At 42.4% G+C, this 21,811-nt stretch overlaps 1 protein-coding gene across 1 annotated transcript in view; it reads right to left on the minus strand.

Annotated features, from left to right (window-relative positions):
• Positions 1-462: 462 nt before the first annotated feature.
• Positions 463-21,811, minus strand: part of LOC147975025 (uncharacterized) — a 28,010-nt gene continuing 6,661 nt past the window's right edge. Inside the window, exons 7-8 of the mRNA XM_087520236.1 lie at positions 18,543-18,616; positions 463-876 (exon numbers count right to left, since the gene is read on the minus strand). Of these exons, the coding sequence (XP_087376362.1) occupies positions 463-876; positions 18,543-18,616 (488 nt within the window). The remainder of the gene's footprint in view (positions 877-18,542; positions 18,617-21,811) is intronic.

Consider the following 21,811-nt stretch of genomic DNA (forward strand, 5'->3'; position numbering starts at 1 on the left):
ATCATGAACTAAATAATCCCAGACTTGGTGAAAACTACTAAGTCCCTGAAAACAGATTTACCGGGTGCCTCACTTTGCAAGCTTGCACAAGTCACCACACACATCCTAAAAATGCATGGGTTGTTCCTCTGGATAGATGACAAAATCCTTAACAAAACATATGAAGGACTCACAGGCATAGCATGCACACAACAATCATGGCAAAAATGACAAAAGTCTAAGATGAACTAGCAGATCTGACAATTAACTCACGAAGCCTCCTTGTAACAGCATTTCGGGCATCAAGATGAACTCAAATGAAAATGATGCAATGGAATGAAATGATGTACTCGTCGAGATGAACATTTTGATATGCTACACGCCCAAATCGGAGCTACGGATGCAAAGTTACGGAGCCGCGAACATGAGCATGTGAAGTAAAAAATTCTGGGACTTAGTAAAAAAAACTACCCCGGATCAGATCTAGGGTTTCGGGCACGCAACCCGGGGCGCGGCCGGATCTGCACTGTAGCTCCTCGCCGGAAATGGCGCCTTGGCCAGAGGAAGACGGGCGGCCGTCGGAGGGAGGCCGCGGCCGGGGCGGATCCGGGCGACGGAGAGGCCGGCGCGGCCGGTGGCGGCGATGGCGGCGACCGGGCGGCGGCGAAGCGGCAGTGGCGGGGCGGCGGTGCGCCGGCGGGGAGGCGGTGGACGCGGGCGCGGCGCCGGGAGGAGGAGGGCGCGGACGGCGCGGCGTTGCGGGCCGGGGAGGGCCGGCTTCGGGTCCCTGCGGGCCGCGGCGGCGGCGGGCGCCGGGCGCCGCGTGGCGCGTCCTGGCTGGGCGCGGGGGCGGCGGACGTTGTCCGGCTCCGCCCGGACACGTCCGGAGCGGCGGATCTGTGATTTTTTTAGGGTTAGGGGGAGAGGATCCGCGAATTGGAATGGGGGGGGGGGGTGTATATATAGGCATAAGTGGAGCTAGGAGAGTCCAAATGAGGTGCAGTTTTCGGCCACGCGATCGTGATCGAACGCTCTAGGACATGAAGCAGAGTTTGGTGGGTTTTGGACCAAATTGGAGGGGTGTTGGGCTGCAACACACACGAGGCCTTTTCGGTCCCTCGGTTAACCGTTGGAGTATCAAACGAAGTCCAAATGGTATGAAACTTGACAGGCGGTCTACCGGTAGTAAACCAAGGCCGCTTGGCAAGTCTCGGTCCAATCCGGAAATGTTTAATCCCCACACACGAAAGAAAGCTAGAAATGACCACCGGAGGAGAACGAAGCGCCGGAATGGAAAACGGACAATGGGGAAAATGCTCGAATGCATGAGACGAACATGTATGCAAAAGCAATGCACATGATGACATGATATGAGATGCATGACAACGACAACAAAACACGAAGACAAGGACCCGAACCCGAGAAATAAATATAACTTAACGCCGGAAACGGCAAGAGTTGGAGTACAAATAGGGAAAGTTACATCCGGGGTGTTACATTTCCCCCTTCATCGGTATCACCTCATACCGCGTTAGGGCACACCTAGCACCGCTACTTAACATGTCATGCATCGTTACACATCTGTTTGCATTGTATTCATTGTTTTTCCCCCCTCTTATCTCCGGTAGACTACGAGACTGGCGCCGCTGTTGGTGCCCCGTCCGACTACGTTGTTGACGACCCCTACTTGCCAGAGCAACCAGGCAACCCCTCCTGATCACCAGATATCGCCTACTCTTCTCTCTACTGCTTGCATTAGAGTAGTGTAGCATGTTACTGCTTTCCGTTAATCCTATTCTGATGCATAGCCTGACATTGTTGCTACAACTGTTGATACCTTACCTGCAATCCTAAATGCTTAGTATAGGATGCTAGATTATCATCAGTGGCCCTACATTCTTGTCAGTCTGCCACGCTATACTATCGGGCCGTGATCACGTCGGGTGTTGATCACGGTTTATACTATATATACATACTATACATGTTGTGACTAAAGTCGGGTCGGCTCGTTGAGTACCCGCAAGTGATTCCGATGTTGGGGGTTGAAGGGGCAGGTGGTTCCACCCAGGTAGTGGTGAGCCTGGGTTCCCGACGGCCCCCGACTGTTACTTTGAGGCGGAGCGACAGGGCAGGTTGAGACCACCTAAGAGAGAGGTGGGCCTGGCCCTGGTCGGCGTCCGCGGTTATGTCAAAATAACACGCTTAACGAGATCTTGGTATTTGATCTGAGTCTGGCCACTGGCCTATACGCACTAACCAACTACGCGGGAACAGTTATGGGCACTCGACGTCGTGGTATCAGCCGAAGCCTTCGTGATGTCAGCGACTGAGCGGCGCGCGCCGGATTGGGCCGGAACACCTGCTCTTGTATTAGGAAGGCTAGGTCTGCTTACCGGCCGCGTTCGCAACGTGCAGGTGTGCAACAGGCGATGGGCCCAGACCCCTGCGCCATAGGAATTTTAGACCGGCGTGCTGACCTCTCCGTTGTGCCTAGGTGGGGCTGCGACATGTTGATCTTCCGAGGCCGGGCATGACTCAGGAAAGTGTGTCCGGCCGAAGAGGATCGATCGTGTTGGGAAATGTGGTGCACCCCTGCAGGGAAGTTAATCTATTCGAATAGCCGTGATCTTCGATAACAGGACGACTTGGAGTTGTACCTTGACCTTATGACAACTAGAACCGGTTACTTAATAAAACACACCCTTTCAAGTGCCAGATACAACCCGGTGATAGCTCTCTAACAGGGCGACGAGGAGAGGATCACCGGGTAGGATTATGCTACACGATGCTACTTGGTGAACTTACCTTCTACTCTCTTCTACGTGCTGCAAGATGGAGGTGGCCAGAAGCGTAGTCTTCGATAGGACTAGCTATCCCCCTCTTATTCCGGCATTCTGCAGTTCAGTCCACATATGATACCCCTTTTCCATTTGATACCAATGCATACATATGTAGTGTAGCTCCTTGCTTGCGAGTACTTTGGATGAGTACTCACGGTTGCTTTGCTCCCCCTTTTCCCCTTTTCTATACCCAATTGTTCCGACCAGACGATGGAGCACAGGAGCCAGACGCCACCGTTGACGACGACTCCTACTACACTGGAGGTGCCTACTACTACGTGCAGGCCACTGACGACGACCAGGAGTAGTTTAGGAGGATCCCAGACAGGAGGCCTGCGCCTCTTTCAATATGTATCCCAGTTTGTGCTAGCCATCTTATGGCAACTTGTTTAACTTATGTCTGTACTCAGATATTGTTGCTTCCGCTGACTCATCCATGATCGAGATCTTGTATTCGAACCCTCGAGGCCCCTGGCTTGTAATATGATGCTTGTATAACTTATTTTATTTGTAGAGTTGTCTTGTGATATCTTCCCGTGAGTCCCTGATCTTAATCGTACACGTTTGCGTGTATGATTAGTGTACGGTCAAATCAGGGGCGTCATGTGAACGGTCAAAGAATTAAACATTATATCTCACTTAATCCTATAAATGTTGAAACCAATGTTATTGAAACCGTAACCCCAGAGGAATACATAAGAGACACTTTCTGGAACATTTCAGACTCCGAAAAGGAATAAGTATGTGGTACGGTAAGTAAACCAACTCCAAAACAGTTCTAATGGCAATTTTCTTCCGTTTTGGAATATTTAGAAAAATAGAAAAATAAGAAGCAGTCCGGGAAGGACACGAGGGCTCCATGAGGGTGGAGGGCGCCCCCCCTACCTCGTGAGCACCTCGTGTGCTCTCCAGACTTCGTTTTCTTACACGACACGTATTTTGGTCGGTAAAAATTCATTATATAATCTCCTGGAGGTTTTGACTCCCGTATCACGCAATTATCCTCTGTTTGTGTTTCGAGCTATTGCTGCTGCAGATTAGAGCAAGATGTCTTCGCAAGAGTCAGTCGGGGAGAGCTGGGTGTCTCATCCGGCACCGTGATCAATGGCAAACAATAATGTTGACCACTTTGGGCCAGCAACAGAGGAAGAGATGGAGGCTGATTTGAAGAGGATAGATGCCATGGAGGAGGATCAAGAAGTCACTTCCCGCTTCCGAGCTGGATTCACAATGGGGGAACTGCAGAGCTCGGCTATTCCAAACTCGGTTATCCCTTCCAATGTTAGATTTCTTTCTTATGAGAATATGAAAAAGAGTGTCACTGGTTCTCCCGCAGCTATGCAACACCCTTGGGTGCAGGGAGCTTTGGCTGTTACAGGAAAACTTCGAAAGGAAATAATGGACCTCAAGCAGCAAGTCAATAAGCTCGAGGAGGAGAATCATATCCTGAGAGGCATCATCACCAAGAATATCACATCACCATCCCCGAAAAGAGAGACATAATCACATGGGTATGGGCACTCCCCTTGGCAACTGCCAAGCTTGGGGGAGTGCCCCGGTATCGTATCACCATCACTTCTATCTTTACCGTTTTTCTTAGATCGATCCTTTTGGTAATATCTTGATCTAGTAGAATAAAGTTTTAGTATGATCTAGTTGTGAGTTTTGCTTTATGATCCTTCTATGTAATCGAGTCTGTGAGCTATATATAATAAAGTTTAGTATTGAGTCAAGGGCTTGGTTATTTTGCCATGATCTTGAGTGAATAAAATAAAAGAGAAAGAATAAAAAGGAAATAAAAGAGATCATATGGATCTTATGGAGAGTAATGACTTCACATAGAAAGAGTATGATGAATAAAAGTTGTTGAGAGTTGACAAACATAGTTTTGGTCATCGTTGCAATTAATAGGAAGTAATAAAGAAAGAGAGGTCTTCACATATAAATATACTATCTTGGACATCTTTTATGATTGTGAGCACTCATTAAAATATGACATGCTAAAGAGTTGACGTTGGACAAGGAAGACAACGTAATGGGTTATGTTTTCTTACATCCGAGAGAAATTATATTGTCATGGATCATCCAACATGATTGAGCTTGCCTTTCCCCCTCATGCTAGCCAAATTCATCGCACCAAGTAGAGATACTACTTGTGCTTCCAAACACCCTTAAACCAGTTTTGCCATGAGAGTCCACCATACCTACCTATGGATTGAGTAAGATCCTCCAAGTAAGTTGTCATCGGTGCAAGCAATAAAAATTGCTCTCTAAATATGTATGACTTATTAGTGTGGGAGAAAATAAGCTTTATACGATCATGTGATATGGAAGAAATAAAAGCGACGGACAGCATAATAAAGGTCCATATCACAAGTGGCAATATAAAGTGACGTTCTTTCGCATTAAGATTTTGTGCATCCAACCATAAAAGCGCATGACAACCTCTGCTTCCCTCTGCGAAGGGCCTATCTTTTACTTTTATCTCCTGCCTTACATAAGAGTCATGGTGATCTTCACCCTTCCTTTTTACATTTTATCTTTTGGCAAGCACAACATGTTGGAAAGATCCTGGTATTTATGGCTAATTGGATGTGAGTTTTCATGAACTATTATTGTTGACATTACCCTTGAGGTAAAACATTGGGAGGTAGAACTATAAGCCCCTATCTTTCTCTGTGTCCGATTAAAACTCCATACCCATAAGTATTGCGTGAGTGTTAGCAATTGTGAAAGACTATATGATAGTTGAGTATGTGGACTTGCTAAAAAGCTCTTATATTGACTCTTTCCTATGTTATGATAAATTGCAATTGCTCCAATGACTGAGATTATAGTTTGTTATTTTTCAATGAAGTTTATGATTCATACTTGAAATTGTGATTGAATTATTACTCTAGCATAAGAAATCATATGACAAAAGTTATATAAGTTGTTGTTCTAAGAATGATCATGATGCCCTCATGTATGTATTTTATTTTTATCGACACCTCTATCTCTAAACATGTGGACATATTTTTCGATTTCGGCTTTCGCTTGAGGACAAGCGAGGTCTAAACTTGGGGGAGTTGATACGTCCATTTTGCATCATGCTTGTATATCGATATTTATTACATTATGGGATGTTATTACACATTATGTCACAATACTTATGCCTATTCTCTCTTATTACAAGGTTTACATAAAGAGGGAGAATGCCGACAGTTGGGATTCTGGGCTGGAAAAGGAGCAAATATTAGAGACCTATTCTGCACAGCTCCAAAAGTCCTGAAACTTCACGGAATTCATTTTCAGAATATATAATAAATACTGAGCACAAGAAGTTCACCAGGGGCCACACCCTGCCCACGAGGGTGGGGGGCGCGCCCTACCCCCTGGGCGCGCCCCCTACCTCATGGACCCCCTGGTGGCCCTCCGATGACCATCTTCTGCTATATGGAGTCTTTCGATGAGGAAAAAATCATAAGCCATCTTTCCGGACGAGACTCCGCCGCCACGAGGCTAAACCTTGACGGGACCAATCTAGGGCTCTGGCGGAGCTGTTCTGCCGGGGAAACTTCCCTCCGGGAGGGGGAAATCATCACCATCGTCATCACCAACGCTCCTCTCATCGGGAGAGGGCAACCTCCATCAACATCTTCACCAGCACCATCTCTTCTCAAACCCTAGTTCATCTCTTGTATCCAATTCTCGTCTCTAAGTCCGGGATTGGTACCTGTGGGTTGCTAGTAGTGTTAATTACTCCTTTTAGTTGATGCTAGTTGGTTTATTTGGTGGAAGATCATATGTTCAGATCCTATATGCATATTAATACCCCTCTGATTATGAACATGAATATGCTTTGTGAGTAGTTACATTTGTTCCTGAGGACATGGGAGAAGTCTTGCTATTAGTAGTCATGTGAATTTGGTATTCGTTCGATAGTTTGATGAGATGTATGTTGTCTCTCCTCTAGTGGTGTTATGTGAACGTCGACTATATGACACTTCACCATTATTTGGGCCTAGACGAAGGCATTGGGAAGTAATAAGTAGATGATGGGTTGCTAGAGTGACAGAAGCTTAAACCCTAGTTTATGCGTTGCTTCGTAAGGGGCTGATTTGGATCCATATGTTTCCTGCTATGGTTAGGTTTACCTTAATACTTTTGTTGTAGTTGCGGATGCTTGCAATAGAGGTTAATCATAAGTGGGATGCTTGTCCAAGTAAGGACAACACCCAAGAACCGGTCCACCCACATACCAAATTATCAAAGTACTGAACGCGAATCATATGAACGTGATGAAAACTGCTTGCCGATATTCCCATGTGTCCTCGGGAGCGCTTTACATCATATAAGAGTTTTTCCAGGCTTTTCCTTTACTACAAAAAGGATTGGGCCATCTTGCTACACCTTATTTACTTTTATTACTTGCTACTCGTTACAAATTATCCTATCACAAAACTATCCGTTACCTATTATTTCAGTGCTTGCAGAGAATACCTTGCTGAAAACCGCTTATCATTTCCTTCTACTCCTCGTTGGGTTCGACACTCTTACTTATCGAAAGGACTACAATAGATCCCCTATACTTGTGGGTCATCAATAGAGCACATCAATTTGGAATGACAGACCACACAAGATCGGCACATGCGGCACATCAAGGTAAAAAATAATGTGAACCAGAAAGCAGTACTGCATTTGCTTTTGTGGGAATAACATGTGAGGAAAAGTAGATTTGTAACGGTGGTGGTGGAAGAAACAAACAAAAAATGCTACCAAGTGGTCGTGTGCAAAAAGAGTCGTATATTGCCTTCGGGATTTGCCAATTGCTATAAGAGTGGGTGCAACATTCATGATTGTTCACATTTGCGTACTAAGCTCGGGACTAGAATACAAGTTTTGATGTTGGAATATACTTGTTTCCATGTGTTGGCAATGGTAGTTGCCATGTATGTTGGACTGTAGCTGCCATTGCTATATACTACAAGTTCTAATGCTAAAAGATGCTGGTTGCCATGTGTTGGCAATAGTAGTTGCCATGTTGTTGGACTGCATCTGCCATTACTGGAGAATTATAGTTGCCATGCATGGCCATATGCAGATTCACGGCTCGCTGTGTGATTGATGTCATGCAAAATCACATGCAGTTGCTGTACTCCGTTATGATAAACATGCCATTCAAGCAAAATCTTATGCTCGTACCTAATTTTTTATTGCAGGACCTTCAACTAAAATTAACAGCGGCGCGGGGACATCTAATGCGGGGAGCTCTGAGCGCACGGAAGACACGTTCCACCAGCCAGCCAACACTCATGCCACAAACAATGCCAAGTCACTGTCAGAAATGGCAATCGTTCCAGCAATGCCGACAAGCAAACCTTTGCAGACCAGCACAAGCAACACTCAAGTAGATGAAACAGCCGCTGATACTGAAGTGTATGATGAAACCGATGACGAAGCACAAGGGGATGAAGATGGTGGGCAATCAGAAATCATAGTACCTCAGGCACCGTATCTTGGGCAGAGATTTGATTCGTTTGAAGATGCAAAGGAATTCTACTAGACATATGAAAAGTTCCATGGGTTTGCGGTCAACACCGAATACCACAGGAAAATTAAAAAAACTAATGAGTACAGCAGAGGTGAGATCAGGTGCTACAAGGAACGAAGAAACAAGAAGGGCAAAGGTGATGCGCCTGTCGTTCCAGAACGAAAGAGAGGTATCATTATCAAGACGGAATGCCCTGTCCGATGTAAGCTGAACGTAGATGGAGCACAATGGGTGGTCAATGAATATTTTGACAAGCACAACCATGAGCTAATAAATAAGTTTGACCTGGTAAAATTTCTATCCGCCCACAGGGGATTCACCCCCCTCGAGAAGAAATTCATAAAGCTGCTACATGATTGTAACGCCGGTCCATTAAGAATGGTCTAGATACTCTCCCTCATCCACTGCAAAAATGGGACTCTGAGTAGCATGCCCTACATCCCGGCGGACGTCACAATCCTAAAGGCAAAGTACTATACAGAAAGCAAGTTGGCTGACATAGAAGCCACGATAGTCTACTTCGATGAGAAAGCGAAAGAAGATCCAGATTTCTTCTACAGGATAAGATTGGACGATGAGGACCGTGTCAGGAACATATATTGGGTGGATGGTGCTGCAAGAAGAGCCTGCAAACATTTTTGAGACTGCATTTTATTCGAAGCGACATATCTCACTAATATGTACAAGATGCCATGCGCTCCATTCATAGGAATAAATAACCACAATCAGTCATTGCAGTTCGGATGCGGGCTCGTTTGGAACGAAGACATGGATGGGTAAATTTGGATGTTCAAGACCTTCTTGGAGTGCATGGGTGGACTTGCTCCGATGAACATAATAATAGACCAGGATTTTAGCATGCGTGCAGGCATAGAGGAGGTCTTCCCGTTGGCAGTGCACAGGCACTGCAGGTGGCACATTATAAAGAAGGCTGAGGAGATGCTAGGACCATTCTTTGCTGACCATCCAGAGCTGCACAAGGCATTCAAGCTGTGCGTGGACCAAAGCTTGACGGTGGAGGAGTTTGAAAGGACCTGGATGGCTATGATTTAAACATATCAAGTCCAATAACACGAGACACTTGCTAGCTTGTGGGAAAAGCGAATGTATTGGGTGCCGGCCTACTTCATGCAGTGCTTCTTCCTGTTTCTGCAGACTACACAGCGCAGTGAGGGGTTCAATGCTGTTTTGAAGTGGTACGTCAGCCCTGGTAACTCATTGCTACAGTTTGCCAAGCAGTACACCGCTTTGCAACAAAAAATACTGGGGTCCGAGCTACAGCAAGAAGCAAACACCGCGCTCAAGCAGCCAAAATTGCTAACGTATTTACCAATGGAGAGGCAGATGAGCAAGATATACACCAACAAGATTTTTAACAAGTAAGTCGGTTGTGTTACAATCTTATTTGCACAAATCATGGAGGTAGTAGGTGCCATGTAGAATGCAATGCAGTTGAAAAGCTTATTTGAAAATGGTGATTTTTTTTAAAAGTAGCCATTGAGTACAGAGTAACCATGATATGTAGTTGCCATGTTTAATGAACTATAGTTTGCCATGTTTAATGAACTATAGTTGCCATGTTTACTCAACTGCAGTTGCCATGTTTCATGAATTGCAGTTGCCATGTTTAATGAACTGTACTTCCACTGGACACTATGGTATGGAATGCAAATGCCAAATGAAGTTGTTATGTAGTTGCCATGTTTAGTGAACTGCAGTTGCCATGTTTAATGAACTGTAGTTGCCATGTTTACTCAACTGTAGTTGCCATGTTCGATGAACTGTAGTTGCCATGTTTGAACGAACTGTAATTCCGTTGGCCACAACAACAAAAGGTGCTACAAAAAACTTCACACAAGAGTTTAACAAAAACCACACAAAACTTGCAGATTCCAGGAAGAAATAAAGCATGCCAACATGTGCTACCTCTTGAGCACTGCGTTGGTTTTCCCTTGAAGAGAAAATGGTGATGCAACAAAGTAGCATAAGTATTTCCCTCAGTTTTTGAGAACCAAGGCATCAATCCAGTAGGAGGCTACGCGCTAGTCCCTCGCACCTGCACAAAACAAATAAATCCTCGCAACCAACGCGATAAGGGGTTGTCAATCCCTACACGATCACTTACGAGAGTGAGATCTGATAGATATGATAAGATAATATTTTTGGTATTTTTATGATAAAGATGCAAAGTAAAATAAAAGCAAAGTAAATAACTAAGTATTGGAAGATTAATATGATGAAGATAGACCCGGGGGCCATAGGTTTCACTAGTGGCTTCTCTCAAGAGCATAAGTATTTTACGGTGGGTGAACAAATTACTGTTGAGCAATTGACATAATTGAGCATAGTTATGAGACTATCTAGGTATGATCATGTATATAGGCATCATGTCCGAGACAAGTAGACCGATTCCTGCCTGCATCTACTACTATTACTCCACACATCGACCGCTATCCAGCATGCATCTAGAGTATTAAGTTCATAAGAACAGAGTAACGCCTTAAGCAAGATGACATGATGTAGAGGGATAAACTCATGCAATATGATGAAAACCCCATCTTGTTATCCTCGATGGCAACAATACAATACGTGCCTTGCTGCCCCTACTGTCACTGGGAAAGGACACCACAAGATTGAACCCAAAGATAAGCACTTCTCCCATTGCAAGAAAGATCAATCTAGTAGGCCAAACCAAACTGATAATTTGAAGAGACTTGCAAAGATAACCAATCATACATAAAAGAATTCAGAGAAGATTCAAATATTGTTCATAGATAAACTTGATCATAAACCCACAATTCATCGGTCTCAACAAACACACCGCAAAAAGAAGATTACATCGAATAGATCTCCACAAGATAGGGGGAGAACTTTGTATTGAGATCCAAAAAGAGAGAAGAAGCCATCTAGCTAATAACTATGGACCCGAAGGTCTGAGGTAAAATACTCACACTTCATCGGAGAGGCTATGGTGTTGATGTAGAAACCCTCCGTGATCGATGCCTCCTTCGGTGGAGCTCCGAAACAGGCCCCAAGATGGGATCTCGTGGATACAGAAAGTTACGGTGGTGGAATTAGGGTTTTGGCTCCGTATCTGATCGTTTGGGGGTACGTAGGTATACATAGGAGGAAAAAGTACGTCGGTGGAGCAACAGGGGGCCCACGAGGGTGGAGGGCATGCCTGGGGGGGGGGGGGGGGGGGTAGGCGCGCCCCCTACCTCGTGGCCTCCCTGTTGGTTGCTTGACGTAGGGTCCAAGTCTCCTGGATCTTGTTCGTTCCAAAAATCACGTTCCCGAAGGTTTCATTCCGTTTGGACTCCATTTGATATTCCTTTTCTTCAAAACCCTAAAATAGGCAAAAAAACAGCAATTCTGGGCTGGGCCTCCGGTAAATAGGTTAGTCCAAAAAATAATCTAAAAGTGAATAATAAAGCCCAATAATGTCCAAAACAGAAGATAATATAGCATGGAGCAATAAAAAATTATAGATACGTTGGAGACATGTCAAGCATCCCCAAGCTTAATTCCTGCTCGTCCTCGAGTAGGTAAATGATAAAAACAGAATTTTTGATGTGGAATGCTACTAGGCATAATTTCAATGTAATTCTTATTAATTGTGGTATGAATATTCAGATCCGGAAGATTCAAGATAAAACTTTAATATTGACATAGAAATAATAATACTTCAAGCATACTAACTAAGAAATTATGTCTTCTCAAAATAACATGGCCAAAGAAAGTTCATCCCTACAAAATCATATAGTTTAGTCATGCTCCATTTTTGTTACACAAGAATGCTCTCATCATGCACAACCCCGATGACAAGCCAAGCAATTGTTTCATACTTTAGTAATCTCAAACTTTATAAACCTTCACGCAATACATGAGCGTGAGCCATGGATATAGCACTATGGGTGGAATAGAGTATAATGATGGGGGTTATGTGGAGAAGACAAAAAAATGAGAAAGTCTCACATCAACGAGGCTAATCAATGAGCTATGGAGATGCCCATCGATTGATGTTAATGCAAGGAGTAGGGATTGCCATGCAACAGATGCACTAGAGCTATAAATGTATGAAATCTCAACAAAAGAAACTAGTGGGTGTGCATCCAACTTGCTTGCTCATGAAGACCTAGGGCACTTGAGCAGGCCCATTGTTGGAATATACAAGCCAAGTTCTCTAATGAAAAATTCCCACTAGTATATGAAAGTGACAAAACAAGAGACTCTCTATCATGAAGATCATGGTGCTACTTTGAAGCACAAGTGTGGAAAAAAAGATAGTAGCATTGTCCCTTTTCATTTCTCTTTTTTTGGGCCTTCTCTTTTGGGCCTTTTTTGATTGGGACAATGCTCTATTAAATGATGATCATCACACTTCTATTTATTTACAACTCAATGATTAAAACTCGATACTAGAACAAGGTATGACTCTATATGAATGCCTCCGGCGGTGTACCGGGATATGCAATGAATCAAGAGTGACATGTATGAAAGAATTATGAACGGTGGCTTTGCCAAAAATACGATGTCAACTACATGATCATGCAAAGCAATATGATAATGATGAACGTGTCATGATAAACAAGATGGTGGAAAGTTGCATGGCAATATATCTTGGAATGGCTATGGAAATGCCATAATAGGTAGGTATGGTGGCTGTTTTGAGGAAGATATAAGGAGGTTTATGTGTGACAGAGCGTATCATATCACGGGGTTTGGATGCACCGGCGAAGTTTGCACCAAGTATCAATGTGAGAAAGGGCAATGCACGGTACCGAAGAGGCTAGCAATGATAGAAAGGTGAGAGTGCGTATAATCCATGGACTCAACATTAGTCATAAAGAACTCACATACTTATTGCAAAAATCTACAAGTCATCAAAAACCAAGCACTACGCGCATGCTCCTAGGGGGATAGATTGGTAGGAAAAGACCATCGCTCGTCCCCAACCGCCACTCATAAGGAAGACAATCAGAGAACACCTCATGTTTCAAATTTGTTACATAACGTTTACCATACGTGCATGCTACAGGACTTGCAAACTTCAACACAAGTATTTCTCAATTTCACAACTACTCAACTAGCACAACTTTAATATCACTACCTCCATATCTCAAAACAATCATCAAGCATCAAACTTCTCTTAGTATTCAAAACACTCATAAGAAAGTTTTTACTAATCTTGAATACCTAGCATATTAGGATTATTTAAGAAAATTACCATGCTATTTAAGACTCTCAAAATAATCTAAGTGAAGTATGAGAGATCAATAGTTTCTATAAAACAAATCCACCACCGTGCTCTAAAAGATATAAGTGAAGTACATAGAGCAAAACTATATAACTCAAAAGATATAAGTGAAGCACATAGAGTATTCTAATAATTTCTGAATTGTATCTCTCTCAAAAGGTGTGTACAGAAAAGATGATTGTGGTAAACTAAAAGGCAAAGACTCAAATCATACAAGACGCTCCAAGCAAAACACATATCATGTGGTGAATAAAAATATAGCTCCAAGTAAAGTTACCGATGGAAGTAGACGAAAGAGGGGGTGCCTTCCGGGGCATCCCCAAGCTTTGGCTTTTTGGTGTCCTTAGATTATCTTGGGGGTGCCACGGGAATCCCCAAGCTTAGGATATTGCCACTCCTTGTTCCATAATCCATCAAATCCTTACCCAAAACTTGAAAACTTCACAACACAAAACTTAAAGTAGAAAATCTCGTGAGCTCCGTTAGCGAAAGAAAACAAAACACCACTTCAAGGTACTGTAATGAACTCATTCTTTATTTATATTGGTATTAAACCTACTGTATTCCAAATTCTCTATGGTTTATAAACTATTTTACTAGCCATAGATTCATCAAAATAAGCAAACAACACACGAAAAAAAGAATCTGTCACAAACAGAACAGTCTGTAGTAATCTGTAGCTAGCACAAGATCTGGAACCCCCAAAATTCTAAAATAAATTGCTGGACGTGAGGAATTTATCTATTAATCATATTAAAAAAGAATTAACTAAATATCACTTTCCAAATAAAAATGGCAGCAGTTCTCGTGAGCGCTAAAGTTTCTGTTTTTTTGCAGCAAGATTAACAAGACTTTCCCCAAGTCTTCCCAACGGTTCTACTTGGCACAAACACTAATTAAACACAAAAACACAACCAAAAAAGAGGCTAGATAAATTATTTATTACTAAACAGGAGCAAAAAGCAAGGAATAAAAATAAAATTGGGTTGCCTCCCAACAAGCGCTATCGTTTAACGCCCTAGCTAGGCATAAAAAGCAAGGATAGATCTAGGTATTGCCATCTTTGGTAGGCAATCCATAAGTGCCTCTCATAATAGATTCATAAGGTAATTTTATTTTATTTCTAGGAAAGTGTTCCATGCCTTTCCTTAACGGAAATTGGAATCTAATATTTTCTTTCTTCATATCAATAATTGCACCAATCGTTCTAAGGAAAGGTCTACCAAGAATAATAGGACATGAAGGATTGCAATCTATATCAAGAACGATAAAATCTACGGGAACATAATTCCTATTTGCAACAATAAGAACATCATTAATTCTTCCCATAGGTTTCTAAATAGCGGAATCCGCAAGGTGCAAGTTTAGAGAGCAATCATCAAAATCACGGAAACCTAACAAATCACACAAAGTTTTTGGAATCGTGGAAACACTAGCACCCAAATCACACAAAGCATATCATTCATGATATTTAATTTTAATTTTAATAGTAGGTTCCCACTCATCATAAAGTTTTCCAGGGATAGAAACTTCCAACTCAAGTTTTTCTTCATAAGATTGCATCAAAGCATCAACGATATGTTTGGTAAAAAGCTTTATTTTGACTATAAGCATGAGGAGAATTTAGCACGGATTGCAACAAGGAAATACAATCTATCAAAGAGCAATTATCATAATTAAATTCCTTGAAATCCAAAATAGTAGGTTCATTAACATCCAGAGTTTTGATCTCTTCAATCCCACTTTTATCAATTTTAGCATCAAGATCTAAAAACTCAGAATTTTTGGAACGCCTTCTAGGTAAAGGTGGATCATATTCAGTCCCATCATTATCAAGATTCATATTGCAAAACAAATATTTAACCAGGGACACATCAATAACTTTTATATCTTCATCTTTATTATCATGGAAACTAGAAGAACACACTCTTATAAAGGAATCTTTCTTAGCACGCATCCTAGCGGTTCTTTCTTTGCACTCATCAATGGAAATTCTCATGGATTTGATAGACTCATTGATATCATGCTTAGGTGGAATAGATCTAAGTTTCAAAGAATCAACATCAAGAGAAATTCTATCAACGTTCCTAGCCAACTCATCAATCTTAAGCAATTTTTCTTCAATCAAAGCATTGAAATTCTTTTGCTAAGTAATAAATTCTTTAATATTAGATTCAAAATCAGAGGGCATCTTATTATAATTTCCATAAGAATTGTTGTAGGAATTACCATAATTATTAGAGGAGTTGCTAGGATAAGGCCTAGGATTAAAGTTTCCTCTATACGCGTCGTTACCAAAATTGTTCCTACCAACAAAATTCACATCCATAGATTCATTATTATTCTCAATCAAAGTAGACAAAGGCATATCATTAGGATAAGAAGAAACACTTTTATTAGCAAATAATTTCATAAGTTCATCCATCTTTCCACTCAAAACATTAAATTCTTCTATCGCATGCACTTTTTTATTAGTAGATCTTTCAGTGTGCCATTGAGAATAATTAACCATAATATTATCTAGGAGTTTAGTAGCTTCTCCTAAAGTGATTTCCATAAAAGTGCCTCCCGCGGCCGAATCTAAAAGATTTCCAGAAGCAAAATTCAATCCGGCATAAAAATTTTGTATAATCATCCACAAATTCAAACCATGTGTTGGGAAATTACGTATCATTAATTTCATCCTCTCCCAAGCTTGTGCAACATGTTCATGATCAAGTTGCTTAAAATTCATAATATCATTTCTAAGAGAGATGATCTTAGCGGGAGGAAAATACTTAGAGATAAAAGCATCTTTGCACTTATTCCAAGAGTCAATACTATTTTTAGGCAAAGACGAAAACCAAGCTTTAGCACGATCTCTAAGCGAAAAAGGAAATAGCTTCAATTTAACAATATCATTGTCCACATCTTTATTCTTTTGCATATCACAAAAATCAACAAAGCTATTTAGATGGGTAGCGGCATATTCACTAGGAAGGCCGGAAAACGGATCTTTCATGACAAGATTCAGCAAGGCAGCATTAATTTCACAAGATTCAGCATCGGTAAGAGGAGCAATCGGAGTGCTAATAAAATCATTGTTGTTGGTATTGGTAAAGTCACACAATTTAGTGTTATCTTGAGCCATCGTGACAAGCAAGCAATCCAACACACAAGAAAACGAGGAACGGGCAAAAAAGAGGCAAATAGAGAAAGAGAGGGAGGATAGAGAGAGAGGGGGCGAATAAAACGGTAAGGGTGAAGTGGGGGAGAGGAAAATGAGAGGCAAATGGCAAATAATGTAATGCAGGAGATAAGGGTTTGTGATGGGTACTTGGTATGTTGACTTTTGCGTAGACCTCCCCGGCAACGGCGCCAGAAATGGCTCGTTGTCGGGAGTCAAATCTTGACTTGCACGAACCTCCCTGGCAACGGCGCCAGAAATCCTTCTTGCTACCTCTTGAGCATTGCGTTGGTTTTCCCTTGAAGAGGAAAGGGTGATGCAGCAAAGTAGCGTAAGTATTTCCCTCAGTTTTTGAGAACCAAGGGATCAATCCAGTAGGAGGCTATGCGCTAGTCCCTCGCACCTGCACAAAACAAATAAATCCTCGCAACCAACGCGATAAGGGGTTGTCAATCCCTACATGGTCACTTACGAGAGTGAGATCTGATAGATATGATAAGATAATATTTTTGGTATTTTTATGATAAAGATGCAAAGAAAAATAAAAACAAAGTAAATAACTAAGTATTGGAAGATTAATATGATGAAGATAGACCCAGGGGCCATAGGTTTCACTAGTGGCTTCTCTCAAGAGCATAAGTATTTTATGTTGGGTGAACAAATTACTGTTGAGCAATTGACAAAATTGAGCATAGTTATGAGAATATCTAGGTATGATCATGTATATAGGCATCACGTCCGAGACAAGTAGACCGACTCCTGCCTGCATCTACTACTATTACTCCACACATCGACTGCTATCCAGCATGCATCTAGAGTATTAAGTTCATAAGAACAGAGTAACGCCTTAAGCAAGATGACATGATGTAGAGGGATAAACTCATGCAATATGATGAAAACCCCATCTTTTTATCCTCGATGGCAACAATACAATACGTGCCTTGCTGCCCCTACTGTCACTGGGAAAGGACATCGCAAGATTGAACCCAAAGCTAAGCACTTCTCCCATTGCAAGAAAGATCAATCTAGTAGGCCAAACCAAACTAATAATTCGAAGAGACTTGCAAAGATAACCAATCATACATAAAAGAATTCAGAGAAGATTCAAATATTGTTCATAGATAAACTTGATCATAAACCCACAATTCATTAGTCTCAATAGACACACCGCAAAAAGAAGATTACATCGAATAGATCTCCACAAGAGAGGGGGAGAACTTTTATTGAGATCCAAAAAGAGAGAAGAAGCCATCTAGCTAATAACTATGGACCCGAAGGTCTGAGGTAAACTACTCACACTTCATCGGAGAGGCTATGGTGTTGATGTAGAAGCCCTCCGTGATCGATGCCTCCTCCGGCGGAGCTCCGGAACAGGCCCCAAGATGGGATCTCGTGGATACAGAAAGTTACGGCGGTAGAATTAGGGTTTTGGCTCTGTATCCGATTGTTTGGGGGTACGTAGGTATATATAGGAGGAAAAAGTACGTCGGTGGAGCAACAGGGGGCCCACGAGGGTGGATGGCGTGCCTGGAGGGGTAGGCGCGCCCCCTACCTCGTGGCCTCCCTGTTGGTTGCTTGATGTAGGGTCCAAGTCTCCTGGATCTTGTTCGTTCCAAAAATCATGTTCTCGAAGGTTTCATTCCGTTTGGACACCATTTGATATTCCTTTTCTTCGAAACCCTAAAATAGGCAAAAAACAACAATTCTGGGCTGGGCCTCCAGTTAATAGGTTAGTCCCAAAAATAATATAAAAGTGAATAATAAAGCCCAATAATGTCCAAAGCAGAAAAAAAATATAGCATGGAGCAATAAAAAATTATAGATACGTTGGATATGTATTAGCATGTACACGGCTTTCCACGTGGACGAACATACGTTCAAGGTGTGTTCTATCATGGGCATGTCGGATTCAGAACTTGAAGACCTGGACAAGGGAAGGAACTACTTTGTGAAGGCATCGATAAGCGAAGGCGAATACTACTGCCAATGCTGCAAATCCGAACGGGACGGGATTGTATGCTGTCACATACTAAAAGTAATGGACATGAACACGGTGACACGAATGCACCGCCATTTCAAAAGGTGGCGATGGACTTGGGACGCTGACGACGCATTGGCGCCGCAAACATCAAACACTGTTTTGGCTGTGCATGACGACATACCAGAGTCAACCATGGAAGCCGTGAGGCACGTTGTGTTGACAAAGAACTATGCTGAACTAATTGATGAACCGTGCAGGAGTGATGAGACAGTGAGGGTCGCAGAAAAACACAGGAAGGCCCTCAAAAGAGAGCTTGATGAGATCAAGAAGAGGAAAGCTGAGGAAGCCTTACACAGGTTCCCCCGCACATCAAGTGTGCCTTCATCCACGGGGCCATCATCTGAAAACTCAGAGGTAGGATCTGGAACAACAAGCACACAAACCCAGGTTAGGAACCCGCCCCGTTCCATCACAAAAGGGCGTCCAAAAGAGATAAGATACAAACCGGGATTGGAGATTCAAGCAAAACACAAGAAACCAAAGAAAGGGATGAGCAATCCGTAAGCAACATTGGAGCACTGTGACTTGGTCCATGGTGACATTTTTTGTAATCTAGATGTTCTAAATTTTGTAAAAATTGGAGAGTGACTCTTCAGGGGCATCAGAATGTGAAGCAAAATGCCATGAATGAATAACTGCAGTTGCCACGTGTATGGTACTAAATTTGCCATGTTACTTGAACTGAATCTGCCATGCAATTTCTACTGAATCTGCCATGCAACTTCTACTGAATCTGCCATACCATTTCTACTGAATCTGCCATGCCATTTCTACTGAATCTGCCATGCCATTTCTACTGAATTTGCCATGTTTTTTGTACTGAATCTACCATGTTAGTTGTACTGAATATGCCATGTTAGTTGTACTGACTCTTCATCATGTAGATTTCCATGTTCAGTCAGCGCATTTTAGTCACATATATTGTATTGTGGTGCAAACTATGGGAAACAAGTTGAAACGGTCTCGTGCAGCAACCACACAGGTTACGGCTGCGCGATCAAACTACCATGCTAGCCGGTACAGTTAGCAATGAAAAAAAGGAACCAAACAGACAAATGAAGAAGGACGATAACTTTCACTAACCATGTCTGATGAACTACATTTGCCATGTTTTCAAACATCATAGACGCAGTCAAAACACCAAACTGGTACTACCAATGATGAACGCATAATAATACTGAAAACATAAATGTATCTGCTGTCACACCTAAAAAATAGGTTCACATCCACACATATATTACAAAAAATATCCAGATGACGCTCACACACCACCACTACATACTAGGGTACGCGGAGATGTAGCCATAACATAGTACACGGACATAGTTTTGAAAGAACAAAGGTAATACCGTACATTCCTCGGCAACAGAATGTAAGGTGGGTGTTTGGTATGGAGCACCACGTGATCACTTGTACTTCTTGGCGGCTTTCTTGACATCTTCCTCTATGAACTCACGTGCGTTGGACCACGTGTCGAAATCTTCATTCATCAACCAGTTCCATGTATAAATTTTGCGGAGCTCGACGACCATTGCAGCTGTGACGACAGGAACCCGTTGACCTTCCCACTTTGCAAGATATTCCAACGTGTGAAAGCCGCAGTCATGCCTAAACAAGAAAAGAATTAGGTTAACCCACAAGAACATAGAGAAAAAAATCATAAACTTCAATTCAAAGGTGACAAAAAGAGGGTAAGCATTGGTTTGGAGGACACATGAAGAAAAGATGGGAAAATACCGATTTCCTTGATTCATAGTCGCCACGTACTCAATTGGGAAATGTCTGATCTGGACCTTTGAGTTTTCATAGTGACGGTTCCATGTCTCTTTGAGGTTGTTGATGAAGTATTCAGCATGCGTAGTAAGGTCTGCATCAGCTTCTAAACGCATTGAATCAAGCACGTCAAAACGTTAGTTCTTCAGGTCAAGGCAGATCACGTAGTGTTGACCACACTTGTCGTGTGGGTCGTGTGGTGCAAGCTCCTGGAACATGGGGAACAAGACATGCAAACAAAAATGAAGGAAAGAAGAAGCAGAGCTCACATTAAGAACAGAAATGATGTAGTTGGGAAAATGACATGTAAAGATATCACCGGTTACACTAACAGGCACATGAGTGACATAAAAGCATCAAGGGTCCAAGAAAAGTAGACCAATGTATAATGGTTAGTTACAGTGGGTAATTAAAAGAAGTTGCCATCCATGTATGAACAAAGTTGCCATGTATTTTAGTTAGAAGTTGCCACATAGGTTGTATTAAGAAAGCAAATCAGAAGTCATTTTACATGGCAGTTGTTGCCACATGAAACGGCTGTCACAAAACAGGGTGTAGCCAAAATCTGAAGCATAGCTACTGGCAAAAAAAATAACATGGGAGGAAAAATGTGCAAAAAAGGAAGGAGTACTCACACATCTTCATTGTGAGCTTGAAATCACCATGCGCAGCAAAATGCTTCCTCACGATTTTGTGGTGAAAGTCACCATCCCATATTTTGCACGTCACAGTGTACTGCATGATTGTTTTGTCGGGAGGCATATCCATATGCTTGTTGATGAAGTCAATCCCACATGCAACTACATTCTTAGACATTTTGCCGAATGGCCTCACAGACTCGGCAAGATCATCCAGGTCAACGTACGTCGCATCGCATTGTATGATCTTGGTTCTGTCCAAACATGAGTTGTATGAAAATGATATAACATGAAAGAATCATGTCTACTAAGTAAAAGAAAGAAATAAAACGTAAACGGAGCATATCTAGAAATAGCAAAAGCATGAATAGTAAAAAAGAGCAAAGCAAATGAGAGGTTTATGAGGGTGTGGTCATTACGCTTTCATCTCCTTCATGTGATTGTTGTTGGACCTCGCATTTCCAAAGCGCTTGACAATGTCGTACAGCTGGTTCTGATCCTTTGTGGCCTTGACTTCCGGCTCATAATCATCCGCGGGTGGCGCGTGAACTACCCTACGCTGCCTCACAGAACTAGGGGTGGCA

The sequence above is a fragment of the Triticum urartu genome, chromosome 4A (assembly GCF_056163025.1).
Source record: "Triticum urartu cultivar PI428250 chromosome 4A, HENAU_Tu73, whole genome shotgun sequence".
Classification (NCBI taxonomy): Eukaryota; Viridiplantae; Streptophyta; class Magnoliopsida; order Poales; family Poaceae; genus Triticum; species Triticum urartu.